Genomic DNA, 15,070 nt, shown 5'->3' with positions numbered 1-15,070 from the left:
ACCAAAGTCTTGTCATCTTGATTTGGGATCCTTCCTTTGGGTTTTAGTTTCTGAAAAAATAACCAATTCCTTTATCTGAATAAATTCATGTGAGGGAGTAAGAATAGCTTAAATAACACTATCTCTTAGCATTTGGAATTTCTGCACTTACTTTGATTCCCTTGTCAAATCCTTTTGTCTGCCAACAGCTACCCAGTAAACCCAACAGAAACAAAAGATAGAGAATGTAATTGCATTTGGGATGAATATTTCCATGTATGTTGTGCCAAACATGGTTGTGGACAGGAAGGGGAGAAATGACTCCACAACATTTTGGTTGATTGTTTGCAGTAATATCAGTCTAACTGCAGTTGCAAAATTGTTTTATATAAAAGAAACAAAGCAGGACAACAGGGCTTCTAAGGTAATATGATGGTTTGATATGTATGCTCCATCCACAAAAGGAACGTTGCACCGATGCTGAGCGATGTTAAATCCTAGGGAAATATTTGTTTTGCAGACAATTGAAATTGTAGCTAACATCTCTGGTTATTCAACACACCTTTTTCCTCCCACGTAACTGTTCTGCCATTTGTGAACTGGGGGTCTGGTTTGTCACAACTTACTATAGCTTCTGAACTTTTAGACCAGTTATCAAGTGGACCAGGTAGTTTGAGTGTCCTGAGGAAGCTTTGCAGAAAGATTTCTGTGGTTGCAGGGAATTAAAGACAGTAATCACTGTACTGTCTGGAATTTTTTATATATCTTACATATACCTGAGAAGTGTTTGTGTCTGTTTATGTACTGGGGTTGTTAAAGACAATGGTTATTCCTTAAGGTTCACTTTCCAATCTGAAGCCTATTAGCATATCTCTCTCACATTGTTTTTGTTTGGTGCTTCTTACTCAAACTAGTTTTGAAGGGAACAGGGGAAAAGTTTGTATTTTAGATTAACGTATTTTTTTTCTCTTGAAAAATTCCTATTAATGTGATACAGTATAACTTTCACAGGGAGTCTGAATTTTTTTTCTGCTCCTGGAGAAGATTTGGCCAAACAAGAAAACCTTTTGAAGTTCACAAAATTTTATGCAGTACAAGGAAGTTGACACACGTCAGCTAGATAGTTTTCATTTCACATAAACCATTCAGATCAGAAGAGATGAAGTTCCTCTGACCTTTAAAATACATTGGATGAATAATATGTTTCTGAACTTCATTAGAATGAAATTTAGTCTACTGCCATGGGTTATGTATTTCGCAGCACTTACCCATTTCTGTGAGGGTGGAGAAACACCGGCACAGGTTGCAAAGAAGTTGTGGACACCCCACCCCTGGAAGTGTTCAAGGCCAGGTTGGATGGGGCCCTGAGCAACCTGGTCTAGTGAAAGGTGTCCCTGCCCATGGCAGGAAGTTAGAACTAGATCTCTACCTTCCAACTCAAGCCATTCTATTATTTGATCAGTTTAGTTACTGTTACGTATTTTAAAAAGGAAAAGAAACAGTTCTTGCAAAAAAAATAGTTACAGTGCTTGCAACTAAAGTTTAGTTACAGTGCTTGCAACTAATGTTTATGTTGTTTAGATACAATATATGATCCCATAGCAGGTGCAAGCCTTGGCTTTGAAAATACTCCTTGTTACAACCATTCTTTATTTGGAAACTAGAGAAAACTTTTCTCTCTTTTTTTTTATTTTAGCAGTTATTTTAAATAGTAATAGTACCAAATACTGGTAGTAGTACCAAATATACAATATATGTCCAATTTGAAAATTTTTATATCAATGGTCCCAATGTCACAGAGTTTTTTGCTTTGCTTTGATATTTGGAAATACAGTTCTTCTGTGTGCAACTGCTGTACAGACAGTTGTAGTGAGCATCACTTGTTTCATAAGTGCTCTTGATCTAAATTTTTTAGGGATTCTTGAATTTTCTGTTCTTTTTAAAAAGCATTTTTGAATACTGGCTCATGCATGAAAATGGAAGGTGTACTTTGATTTACTTGTGACTTCATGAGCAATACTTTACTGGCTTTAGGCCATACCTGTGATCTTTCCTTCTCCAGGTGTCAGCTAAGATTCTTCTGATACTTAAATACCTACTGGGAACTTAGCTGCTGTGTGGAGCTATAGGTATCAGAAGTGTAAGGACAATTTCTTTTGTAGCTCTTCATTATGTCGTGGGAGCATTTGGGAGGTACAGTGAAGGATAGACGTAGCAAAACCTTATCAGCTAGTAGAAATACCCTCACTTGCTACTGTCGATGGCATGTGTTAAATGGGTGAGTCTCCTCACATCTGTGTTTGGATACATTGTCCCTATTCTCAGCTGCAGAGAACTGTCCTGGAGAGGTGACCAGACTGGCATGAGTTAGCTCACCATTTTCACACACAACTGTCAGCGGGTTTAGCTTGATGGAATGAGTTCACACAGTAGAGTAGTTCAGGAATTGTAGAGGTTAGTAGGAAAGACAGGATAGAAGAGTTTCATAGGTTTAACTGTGTAGTAGGATTAATTTATGGGTGAGGGAGAGGAAATATGAGTAGTGAGTAAATAAATCATTTAAGAGTAACAAAACATCTAACCATGCTGACAGGTGTACGTGAACACTAAAACCTGTGTTATAGGGTTTTTTTGGAAGATATTTGTAGTACAGAGATGTGAGACAGGGTACTTTGCTCAGCTCACAGCGTTGCTGTGCAAGAATAGCAGGCTGCCTAAAGCAATGATGGAAGCCAGTCAGGCTTCAGGCTCAAGCAGTTACATCTTAAAAACACTGCTGTGTTTTGTAGTCCTTTTCACTTGGGAGTTTCCATGTTGAACTTCTCTTCTGAAATGCAAGTATGATTGCGCCTGACACTTTTGCCTCATCCTGTTTCTCATCCCACCCTTTTCTGGTATTCTCTGTCCACCCTTGGAGCTCAAGGATTAGAGGAAATGTAATGGATAGCAAAACTGTGAATAAGACATTTGCAGACTTTCAGAATACAAACTCTCCTGTGTTTGCTGTATTTTGAGTTGGTAGTTCTCTCTGCTTAAGTCTCAAACGGCATAAAACTCTTTATTTGGGGTTTTTTGGTAGTTTGGGTTCCACTTGAATCTCATTAATTGCCTGTTTAATTCTAGTTTGTGTTGACTGAAAAACAAACCTGATGATTTGTGATTAGGCAGAGCTGATCCAAGAGTGAAACAATGGGGAAATAATACCTTTCTTCCTTATTGTCTCTATTAGCACTGTAATTCTTTCAGTTTTACACAAAGTTTGATCTAGGAAGTATCAGTTTAGTGCCTGTGTTAGGGAGTGCTAAGGGTTGAGGAAGGATTAAATAGGGAAATAATGGCCATATGTAAACATAACACGCCTTGAGAATCATGGCATTTGTCTTGTGGCGTAAGCTCTAGTTTAGTTAGCTGTGAGGTAGGATAATGCCTCATTAGATCTCAATTAAGGTATGGTATGGTGTATCTTTTGATCTTACAAATCAGAGTATGATAAAAGCAAAGGATCTTTTCATGCTCTTCCTAAAAGAAGAGAGATTAAGTCAGTCTGTGATCCTCTGTAAGCAAAACTTTTGTATTCATAGGAAGAGAACTGTTCATAGTAAAAACACTGTCACATGATGGCTGTGGCATTGCTGTGAAATAGCAGAAATTAAACATTATAACGGAAAACTTCTGTAAATGGGGTCATTCGGGCCAAGTATTAAATTAATGGGCAACATAGTTTGGATTTCTTCTTTAATCCTAAAAGCATCCTGGAGTCTTTCTGAGGCTTCAGGTTTCCACAGGCAGGTGTGTGTATTTATTTGTCATGTCATCCAAAAGTATTGTCATTCTTCAGACCTTGTTATTAATGACGGCTTTTTTTTCTCTACATTTTCTGAATTAGAAACATTTTATTATAAAATTATGAAAATGGAAGCCAGGTACATCTCATGGCACTTCTCTTAGCCTTCGGACTCTGGTTCCTTAAAAAGTATTTCTGAGGCAGTGATATGTGCTGTGAAAAGACAATGCACTGTGGTGGCAGTGCTGCTTTTGTGAAATAAAACCAAAGGTTTTCATACTTGGAAAGGAAACTTTATTGTGAAAATTCTGCCTATGAACTCTCACAGAAGAAGTAACTGAGAGGCAAAATAGGGCCCATCTTGCTCTTGCGACATTGAGCCACAAGTAATCTGCTAAGCACTAGGTACTGTCATGTAGGGATGTTTTTCTCCTGGCTTGCCAATCAAATTAATATCCATTACTCATTTGAGTCTGAATGTGAACATGAAATGCATTTTTCCTAAACAAGACATTCTCTTTGGAACAGAAACTAGAGGTACAAATTTTATGAGCACTGAAATATCCATGGCAGTATTTCAATTTTCCTCTCTTCATTGCTGCAATTCCAGTACTGAAGCTTAGAGTACTGTTCAGATGTATAATATTGTCAAGTCAGTAGATGCGGACTTTTTAGGAAAGATACGTCATAATTTTGCTCTTTAATATATGCTGTATTGTCAACATGTTGCAGTGGCATTTGACATCACTGTGAATCCTGCAATACACATTTCTGTCTCTTTTTTTTTAAGTTTTGTTTATTTTTCCCCTCTGCAGTTCAGATGGAGAAAATGGAACAGATGAAAAACGAAAGGCAGGAAAGTCACCCACTGTGCTGCAGACCCCTACCAGTGAAATGGAGTATTTTGATGACCGGAAGAAAGTTGATGTTGCTAGGTAATGTCAGAAATACTGTTAGTTTTCTTCTAGTCAGATAATTAGAGTGGTTGATTTTAGAGTGTGTTGATATGCATTTGTGCTGTGCTAAATAGCTCTTAGAGGTAATGTTCTTCTATTCCTGATGTATGAAACAGTTATTGCACCTTTGTGTTGGTTTTTCTGAACAGTGAATGCCATTAATTCCTCCTGTCCAAAACACGAGAAATTATCTTCTGAGCTATCCACAGAGGCTTTCCTCTATAATTGTTCTCTAGAGTTGTTGAGACTTTGGTTTTCCAGTATAAATGGCTAGAGCTGTAGAGGTACAGCTTCCTATGCAACTGGCACTCAGAATTCCATTTCATCTCCTCTAGTGTTGCTGACTATCTTAATGATTTCATTACGCTACGCTACACAGTTCATAGTCATGCTCTGACCTCTGCACCTATGTTTCTTCTCTGTTGCACTTTTCAAACGAACTCACATTTTGTAATAGGAGTTCACAGCTTTCAGTACACTACCTTCTGCTCTCAACTGCTAAGTTTTACTTTCTTTTGCATTAGTAAGCAGCATGCTTAGTATTAGTGTTTCACATGTTGCTGAGAAACAAATGAATGTGAAGCTAAATACTGTGATCATTAAGTTGTAAAAATGCCTTGAACTGTTTTTACTTCCTCACTACTAGTAAGTGATTTAGAATATCCTACTTAAAAGAGGACCTTCAGTGAGGATTGACATGATTTAAGATATACTCCTCTTTATTTCTGCCTAACTCTTGATGAATTAGATAATGGTTACTTAGAGGATTAATATGTTTCATGGAAAAGCACATCCTGTTGGTAAGTTACCAAGACTAATGAACTGGGGCCAGGCTTATATCAGGTGCTTTTTTTAAACTTCAGGACAAAGAGCAGCGCAGATAGTCCAGTCCTGACAATGGATATCAAGAGTGAATCCAAGATTGAAAGGAAAAAACGTGCCTCAAATCAGGTAGGGCTGAGTATTTACTTGTTTGTTTGCATATAGTAAGAGTAAACAGATAACTATCACGAGAGGCCTCTTGTTTAACAATATTATAGTTCATGGTTATATAAGAACATGAGTTCCTTTTTTATCAGTGTGTTAAAGTCTGGGTAAAGCAGAATATAGAGTTAATAGCCACATAGAAAAAATATGAGAATTATTGTAAAACAAGTGGGCAAAATGAGAAGGTATTGGGAGGACAGGACATGGAGTGGGTCACTTGATCGTCAGACTGTCTAATAAAGTATGTGTCTTTTGGGTGTGGGACTTTTTGTTTTTTAGCTGAAGGCAAATACACACTTTCATAAGCTGTTTCTAGATGTTCCCAGTGATGAGCCACTGAAACAAAGTAAGTATTAAACCCTGTGTCATTGTTGGCTATGGATCTAGGATAATGTTGGTACTCAACAACTTTGGTGACATGCAAGAAGAACTACCTAAGTCTTAAAAACCTTTTAACTCCAGCTGCCTAGACCTACAGGGCCTTTGTCTGCATGCAATGGGTGTTTTGTTGTAATCTTGCAAAACTTAAATCTTTGCATGTTGGGCATATTTGGGAATTGTAGCCCACTTTGCAATTCTTAGCAGAATAGCCTAGTGCAATATTTTTTGTTACTCAATCTTTCTTACTAAAGGCACTACTTGAGACAGCACAGGTCAAGTGATTAGCTTGAGTTTTTGCTGTTGATGATGCTTTAATATTTAAAAACACTACTAGGAAATGGACATAAAGTGTTTAAATATTCCACTGTTCTCTGTGGTGCTTATAGCAATTGTATTCTACATAGTCATATATAACAAATGTTTCTTGAAAGGAATACAAGGAAGGGGGTTCATGAGTGCAAAATGGTTTGCTCAATGTCCGTGAAGGAAAAGCGATATTACTTTACGTGTGCTGTACCTCTGTTGATCATCTAGTTTAGACAACTTCTATGGAACTGGAAGTTTAAAGCTAAAACCTTTCATTAAACTCTTTACATAGTATAGTTACCTAAAAGTTAGTCAAGAAGTTTATTCAAAGATATGTGGCACTCTCTCAGAAAGATTATTTTTTTTTAACTTCTGGAGGTCAGTTGAATGTTATTCATTTCAGTTGTCATCCTTCAAATGCTAAAGTCTAAACTTAGGGCTGTGACATCTTCTGAGCTTGTCAATATTAGTTAAACTTATTGAAAATTTCAAGGTTTGACAATGTTTATTGCAAGGTATAAACCTAAACATATAATGGCTTTGAAAAAAGAAGAAAAGCCAAACTGGTAACAATTGGCTTGCATTGTGATTACCTTTGAGATTATAGAGTATCTATTTGTTTCAGGCTTTACCTGTGCTCTGCAGAAAGAAATTCTGTACCAAGGAAAGTTATTCCTTTCTGAAAACTGGATTTGCTTCCATTCCAAGGTTTTTGGTAAAGACACTAAGGTTAGTATAATCTTTTTGTAGTGTTATTCTTAACAGTATGCTAATCTTAGCAATTTGTTCATCGTCAGAAGTTCAAATTATTATGTTATATTAGAATACTAAGTTTTATTTAATACAATCACTGTTCAGAAGTGATGCCTGAAATTCACTCTAGAACTAGAACACTATTATCATTATTAGAGATCGAGTCTCTCTCTTAAGGAATTCCTGTCTGAAAAAAATTACATGAAAGGAAAGGATCTGACAAGCTGCAATGAGGGCATTGCCAAACTCATGTAGCACAAACTGCAAAAATATCTGTCTTGGGGTAAGTATATAAAAGAGGAGGACAAAGAATAATGAAGCATGAAAAGTATTAAGAACTCCAAGACTATAGTTGGGGAACTGGAGAGAAGGATCAAGTGTATGAAGACAGTTAGAGAGGAAGAACTAAAACTGGCTTCTGACTTGAGTGGCAAAACTCTTTGTGAGATTCCTATAGTACTCCTGTTCTGCACAGAGGACGGGGAAAGAAAGACAACTCTGCTGAGTTTTTACTTGTAAGCCTGGTATGCAGAGCAGAAATGAGACATGAACAGTTGGGAAGATCCTAGTGCACAAGATCATAATTTACTCTTCCTTGGTAACCCACCTAAGGCTTGGCCCCCCTATGGTGAATGATATTCAAAGACTTTGCAAAAAGATTTGTGTTCTTGCTCTCTTGATTTGCAGCTTTTGGAGTAGTTTTGTTTACATAAACTCTGCTTTAGTTTTGAGCTTTTATTGGGAAACAGCTCAGTTTGCTTCAAGGATTTCTTTGCCTTCTTTCTTTCAGGTATATCCTTGAACAAAGTTCCTGGTTAGATCCAGACCCTTCGTCAATGAATTAGATGCTGAAATCACTTTAGGGGTTAAGATTATCTCAGGGTTGAGATTATGTCATACCAGTATAGAGGTTGAGATTATCTCATTTCTCTGCTTTCAACCATTTTGATGGAACACTATCTTTGAAAGGGCTTTTAAGAAAGTGAAGTAGAAAGTTTAAAATTATGAACAGCACGCTCTCCATATTGACCTTAGGGGTTATGGTGTTTTACTGCTTGGCCCAAGAAACTGGGTTATTGTTGATTCCTAGTTAATGGATTCTATTAGTCATAGACAGTACATTAATGCAGATGGTGGGTTATGCACATGTAAGTTATGTGGCACAAAGAAAATCAACAAATGGTTGGATACTGTCATTTGTTATTAGTAACAGCTGTCTTGGCCATTTCATTAAGATTGAAACTGCAGTAGTAGCAATCTTCTGTTCACCACAAACAAATGTGACTGCTTCAAGCTGTGGAACAGCTTTCTAACTTCAAACTAAGCTAAATGTATACAAAAATATAGTAGAACTGTACTGAGTAGAAAGACCTGGAGATAAAGACAAGGAATTATAATAATGTAGTACTAGGAAATTATCTTGGTCAACAGGGTTTTAAATGCAGGAATATATACATGTTTATGTATATGACGAACAGTGAAGACATATTACAAGGTAGGGTAGAATAGACTGTTTTTAAATGTGTCTATAACAATATTCCAAATTATTCAATTCCGGGTCATTGTTTTCAGGAAACTTTGTGGGGAAAATTAAGAGACAAGGCGATAGTCCATTTACTTACAGCCTTGTTAAGTTTTTAGGAATACCATCAACAAAGAAACAGGAAAATCAGGGATACAAAGAAAAATAATGTAATGGGAGGGGAAATACAGCTGGACAGGAAGAGGAATGTTCTTAGCAGGCAGATACACTGACAAAGTTTCAAAGACACAAAGACTTTATTGCTTAGAACATGTAAAACAATTTGAACTTTGTGATAAAGTTTATTAGTATGAGAAACAGAAATTTGCATGTTCTAATAAATTTTGTGACATGAATGCTACCTGCAGAATTTTTTTATTGAAAGTTTTGGTGCAGGAAACTGCCATGCAAATCAGGAGTTTTGAGTATGCAGTAAAGACACTGTGCACATTCAGAAATAAAAGATTGCTTCTGCAGGACTGAATAGACTTAGAAAGACATCACTGTCGTTCCAGGTAGTTCTAATTTGGCTGTATATGTTGTCCTTGAGTCTTCCTTGGATTTAAATGTTATCATTTTTTAATTGCTTTCCAAGTTGTCTGCAAGTAAATCCTGAAATAATTATTACTCCAGATAGAAATAAAGGAGTGAGAAAGGAGTGATTAAGCAGTGATTTTACCATTTCAATCTAATACGGGGGAACAGTGCAGTAAGCAAATGCTTAATCCCACTTAAGTACTTGATTACAGTAATGTTATCCATCAAAATAGCATGCAGTAGAATGCCATTAACATCTCTGATTTAAAGTTCTTTGAAGTAAATGGTGAACTGAACCAACTAGAAAACTTGGAAACATTTTTTTGTAGCTTGTAGCAGGATTTCTTTTCAAACAATATTTGGCAGTCTTGCAACCAGACTATTGTACACGAATGGGTTTTTTTGTTACCTGGAACATTTTTTCATTTCATAATTTTGTCTTGCTGTTCTGAACAATATTTAACAATGTTTTATGAAACTCTGCACAGAGTAACTTCATTCTCCTCCACTGATGTTTTTAATTCAGTGCTGTGATTGCTCATTGAACAATCTTTGGACACTTTTAATGTTGCTTCCAAATTTCTCGGGTAGTTGTGACAGCCTATGCCAAAGGAATTTTTAACAGGATCTGTATGTTAATCATGTATATGCAGGATTATTATATTTTCTTAACTCTCTAGGCTTTTCAGCTAGGCATCAAACCAGGTATCTGGTCCTTTGTACCATGGAGGTTACAAGAAGAGCCCATGCAGACTATCTGAAGTGAAATACTCTGAAACTTAGCAGGCATTAAGCTAATGGGGTTGGATGTAAACACAAAGCAGGAAGGAAAATTGAGAACAATGTAAATGTAGACAGCCTGGCTGGCACACATAGGAATCAGTTTAAGTGAGTGTGTGAGTATTGGATCTTTCAACATTACTGAAGGATGAGCTGTTTACTCAGCTGCTTGTTGTGGGAGGCTTTTATGTTCATTCTGCAACAAGTATGTCTTGTCTGATGTGTTTTGAAATGTTTAGTTTCTAAACAAAGAAGCCTAGCTTTAAGACAGATTTTTTCTGCAGATCTGCAATGAACTAAGCCTTGTGAGTCTTGTGAGAGCCAGAAGGGATCAGGAAAGGAAGACACAAACAAAAGCCTGGATTAGCACTTCATAAAAGCAGAAGTAGTTAAGAAATAGAAATAGTTTGAAACCGTATGTATTCCATATGAAAAATAGTAATTAGGGTTGTAGTGGAGCAGTCTTTAAATGACAAGTGTTGAATGTCTGCCCTGTCACCATTGCTGCAGATTTGTGTGCATGTATTCAAAGAACAACACTACATTGATCTTGTTTCAGATTAGTATACCTGTGCTGTCGGTGACACTTCTCAAGAAAACCAAAACTGCCCTTCTTGTGCCAAATGCTCTGATCATAGCAACAGTCACTGATAGGGTAAGTACCGGTAGAGAGCAAAGGCACGGCACTCTGCCTGCTTTCTTTTTCAATTTTTTTCTACACTTTCTTTTTCCCTACTTATTGGCAGTAATATCTTCACATTTAAGTGCCAAGCAGCCACTTAAACAACTATAGGAGTGGGTCATATGTGGACATTTAGACTCAAGGCCTTGAGGGATCTGGCTCTTGGGGTATGATTCTATCTTCTGCCTCCTTTCTTTTGGTAGGCAATGACAATTTTTTTACCTCCTACTAATCCCCTGTATTTTTTCTTTGGATCTGTAGTAAGCAAAGCTATGTAGAACCTGGTGAGAAAGTAAAAAACATAATCTCTGTTTGCCACCTGCTCTCTGTAATCTTTCATTCCTTGTTTTCAAAAAGGGGGAACTGAAACAGCTTGGTCAGGAAGTCCATGCACAGAGGGTTACCTCTCTTGTTGGAAGCTCTGACACTATTCTTTCATTAACTTGTATCTCTTACCTAACCAATCATACATTAGATACACAAAAAGCAGTTGCTCAGAGTGATATTCAGGACTAGTAATTGCATCAATCAGTAGGAAACATGGTTGTCCTAGGAGCAGCTGTAGAACTAACCCATTTTCATTACACACATATTTTGTGAGTGCAAAAGACTTCATAAAAGCAAGTTCTGGATTTGGGGTTTTGTTTGGATTTTTTTAAGGGGTAGGTAAAACATAGCATGGAAGTTGTTTTTAAAAGAAAGAACAGATCTGGATTACACTGTGGTTCCTGAAGCAGAAAATGGTAACTTCTATGTGCCTGTTCTGTGTTCCGTGTGATTAACCTCAAGTCATAGGCTTAGAAAAAGTGCAGATTTTTCCTGCTGTATGAAAATTCTTGAAAATCGTTACTTGATCAGCAAAACCATGCATCACTTTTACTTAGAGAAAGGGAAGCTTGTACTGTATGCCTTTTCTCAAATAGTTGTGGAACTTTTGTTTTTCAGTACATGTTTGTCTCATTACTCTCCAGAGATACCACCTACAAGCTATTAAAATCTATCTGTAGACATCTTGAGGTAAGTACTAGTGGGAGTGAAGATAGTACACAGCTTTTTATTCATTATTACTGCTTTTCTCTTGTTAAATACTTGGTGGTTCCTGAGTGTGTTCCTTGTTAACACTGCTGCTTTTTTTTCCAGGATACAAGCATGGGCAACAGTCCAAATCCCTCTTCTGCAGAAAACAGCTTCAGGGCTGATCGACCTACAAGTCTGCCCTTGGTAAATGGTTTAGAAGTTTGTTCTTTTTTTGCACGGCATCTTTCACTGCAAGTACTTTTTATAATATCTGAAGAAAGAAAACTGAGGGAAATCATGACCTTTGTTTCTAAAACTTCCATGAGATTTTTAACATTAGAAAGTAGTGGGGATAGTTAGCGTATGTGTAATTTGACCTGATCATATGCAGTATATATACAAGTATGTTTCGGATACATTCCAAAGTTTGTATGCTCTATGTATCTCTGTTTAGCAGTCAGGTTTCACTGTACTGACTTCACTAACAGTGCTGTGTATTATTTTAAAGTTGCTTCGTCCTCTTCTATAAACAGGTTCTGAAATTTTCTAGTAACAATCCATACTCTCTAAGCCAGTTCACATATCTGAATGCACTGTGTAGCCACATGTGATGACCAGAGTCTTAAGTCTAGTAATGCCTGTCCTGGACTTCCCAGTTTAACTTAAAAGTCTTTCTTACAGACTTAATTTCTTTACTAAAACAAAGGCAGGGGATGAGGTTTGAATTCTGGTGATCTTACGGAGCTTATTTTGCAAACTTGATCTCAGCATCTTGATATCAGAGTCTATTTCTGGTTGAACAGTTTTAAATCTTTTATCCTTGGTTCAGATTCTAGAGGGAGTTCAGAGGAAATAAGATTCTTTAGATTTAGAACAAGGCTGAGCTTTATTGCGATTCTTTCTCCCCATCAGGATTTCAATGAAGATTATTCTGATCTGGATGGAATAGTTCAACAGCGAAGACAAGAGATGGAAGAGTCCAGCAGCACAGGCTCACAGACACCAGAGCTGGAATGTTTCCAAGGTGAGTGGGATTGTTGAGTTCCAAGAAAGTAAGAACGGCTTAGCTCTCAGTTTTACTTCTGTAATCCCATTCTGATGTGGAATCTATATTCTCCACAGACCTGGAGAATTATGTGGTCTATAAGGTCTTTCTCAAGGCCTCAATACCTGCATTTCCATTATTATATCCCTTTTCAATCCAGACTCAGGCAATGAGTTGGTCATCAGCAGATCTGAATTGTCACTACTGCCTCCAGTTGCTTGCCCGTGCTAGGAGAGATACAATGTAGGAGCTGTTCCTGCTTTAAAAAACAAAAGGAAAAACAATCAATCAAAACCTATTCTGAAGTAGTTCAAGTCACTGCGTAACTTCTCCTTATCTATAAAAATAGCATTCTGTACCGTGGTGGCTTTTGGACATCAAGAAAGTTATTCTTGACATGTGTTTTTGTGTACTTGTTTTTTAAACACTCATTTTATTCTTTGCAGTTATTGACACACTTGAAGATACTGTCCAAAGTTGTTCTTTCTTGACACTGCTCTTTGTAATCTATTGTCTCAAGGTCTTCACTTAATTAGCAGCAATGCTGTGCAGAAGCTCACTACATATAAGTTCATGAGTACAGCAGTACTTATTTTATGTAACCTGTACTGAATGTTATTAGGGAAAACTAGAGTATTATTCTGCTTTACAATGAATATATATTAACATATTAATGTGTAGTTATGCTGTTTTTATTCCAGGTTTTCTTTGACTGTAATTTGTATAAGAAACTGTTAAATGAAACACTATTGTTTTTTATAACAATTTTCTGTCACATTATTTTTAATTATTTATTCTTTTTGTTGTGTGTTTCTGTTCAGCGAGGTGATTTGGTTCTCTTTGCTTTATTGGTATTTACCTTGTCTGTTTTTAATTCTGTGGTAGTGTTTGTCAAGCAGTAACTAAATTACAGCTCCATCACTTGCCACATAAGTGCTTCTGAGTAATGATTTTACTTGATGTCTTACTTATGGCTAATAACTACTTCAAACCATTCTATTTTCTTTTGCGACAAATAAGAACCAATACCCAGTAAAGATCCACCCTATGAAAAAGAATTAGGGGGAGGTGAGGAAGGGGGTACAGCACACCTGTCAGTCATGGTTGTTTCTTGTGCATCATTAGAGCTGTCAAGGATATGTGAGTAAAGCATGAACAAAACTGAGCATGACTATGTTTTTGTGTCTCATCTCTTTGGGTTTAAAAACAGCCAGGAAGGGGAGCTAAAATGCCCTTTTTAAAGTAACCATGCAATATCTCTGTTTCATGTGGCTATTAAAAGTCACATGGAAATGTTACTCTAGCATATTCAGATCTATTGAGAGACCACTTTTGTACCTATATAATCTTCTGCCTGGAAATTCAGTGGTAACCTTCAAAGTTTGCACAGGTTACCATCTCTGAAAGGATCTGAAAATATAAATGCAACATACATCATCCTCTTTCAATTCAGGTGCTTCTTTTTATTTTGTATTGCTGTGGAATTATAATGTAAATTGTTTCAAGGCTGCTAAACCAACTGCTGCTTTTTGTCCAAGTACAGAAATGCACCTTTTAATATCCTCATCTTCCTCTACTCCTTGACTAGCTTAAGCTACTATCAATTTCCTTGGGCTTCCTATTTCAACGTTATTAAAAATTTTGGTTTTGACAGATTATCATGTTGTTGAAACACAGACTCACTTGAAAGTTTCCAAGGCTGAGGCCAAGTCTGTTCATTCAGATGCACATAGTAAACGTGGACCTGATGGAAAAGCCCGAAACAGTGCTCATAATGGTAAGGAATCAAGAGCAGATCTTCAGCTGGAGTTAGTCGAGATAGGCTTGCACAGTTATATCAGTTCACATAATATGGAAGATCTCTTTCTTGTTTCTCCCTCTTTGTATTGTCTGTTGCATGCTTCAAAACGTTTTGTATGCTGTGGTCTGCTCTGATCAAAGTAACACATAGTTCTTTTCCTTGCAGGCCATTCTGAAGCATTCGGGTTCTTCCACAGAGTGAATTCCCTGAAGCTCTTATCTCTGAACCATGTACTTATATTTTATGCATTTCTGTAAGTTAGCAAGTTATTCCAAGATTGTCAAAATATTAGGATCTTCTTGTGTTTACATAATCAATATAATCTAAGCTTCACTTGAAAAAGGATTATTGGGAATTGTGGCATTTATACTCTTCAGAAGTGTGTGTAGATATGCATATATAAGCCTCCTGGGACAGGCTTACTTCACTGGCCTTTTACTTTTAAAAGTCTCTTGATTCAGGAAATGTTAAAAGAGTTTTAAGTACTTGCAGGTTCATTTTGCCTGTCACTTAGCAAAGCCATACTCAAGGCTGAGCTTT

General features: G+C 36.9%; 1 protein-coding gene across 1 annotated transcript in view; it reads left to right on the top strand.

The window, feature by feature from the left end:
* Positions 1–4,578: 4,578 nt before the first annotated feature.
* Positions 4,579–15,070, top strand: part of GRAMD3 (GRAM domain containing 3) — a gene marked incomplete at its 5' end in the record, with an annotated part of 16,160 nt that continues 5,668 nt past the window's right edge. The window contains 10 exons of the mRNA XM_009079833.1: positions 4,579–4,698; positions 5,583–5,670; positions 5,986–6,052; positions 7,019–7,122; positions 10,545–10,640; positions 11,613–11,684; positions 11,808–11,888; positions 12,597–12,708; positions 14,384–14,506; positions 14,696–14,783. Of these exons, the coding sequence (XP_009078081.1) occupies positions 4,579–4,698; positions 5,583–5,670; positions 5,986–6,052; positions 7,019–7,122; positions 10,545–10,640; positions 11,613–11,684; positions 11,808–11,888; positions 12,597–12,708; positions 14,384–14,506; positions 14,696–14,783 (951 nt within the window). The remainder of the gene's footprint in view (positions 4,699–5,582; positions 5,671–5,985; positions 6,053–7,018; positions 7,123–10,544; positions 10,641–11,612; positions 11,685–11,807; positions 11,889–12,596; positions 12,709–14,383; positions 14,507–14,695; positions 14,784–15,070) is intronic.

The sequence above is a fragment of the Acanthisitta chloris genome, unplaced genomic scaffold, assembly GCF_000695815.1.
Source record: "Acanthisitta chloris isolate BGI_N310 unplaced genomic scaffold, ASM69581v1 scaffold19228, whole genome shotgun sequence".
In the NCBI taxonomy this organism is placed as follows: Eukaryota; Metazoa; Chordata; class Aves; order Passeriformes; family Acanthisittidae; genus Acanthisitta; species Acanthisitta chloris.
This window is presented reverse-complemented; position numbering and strand designations above follow the sequence as displayed.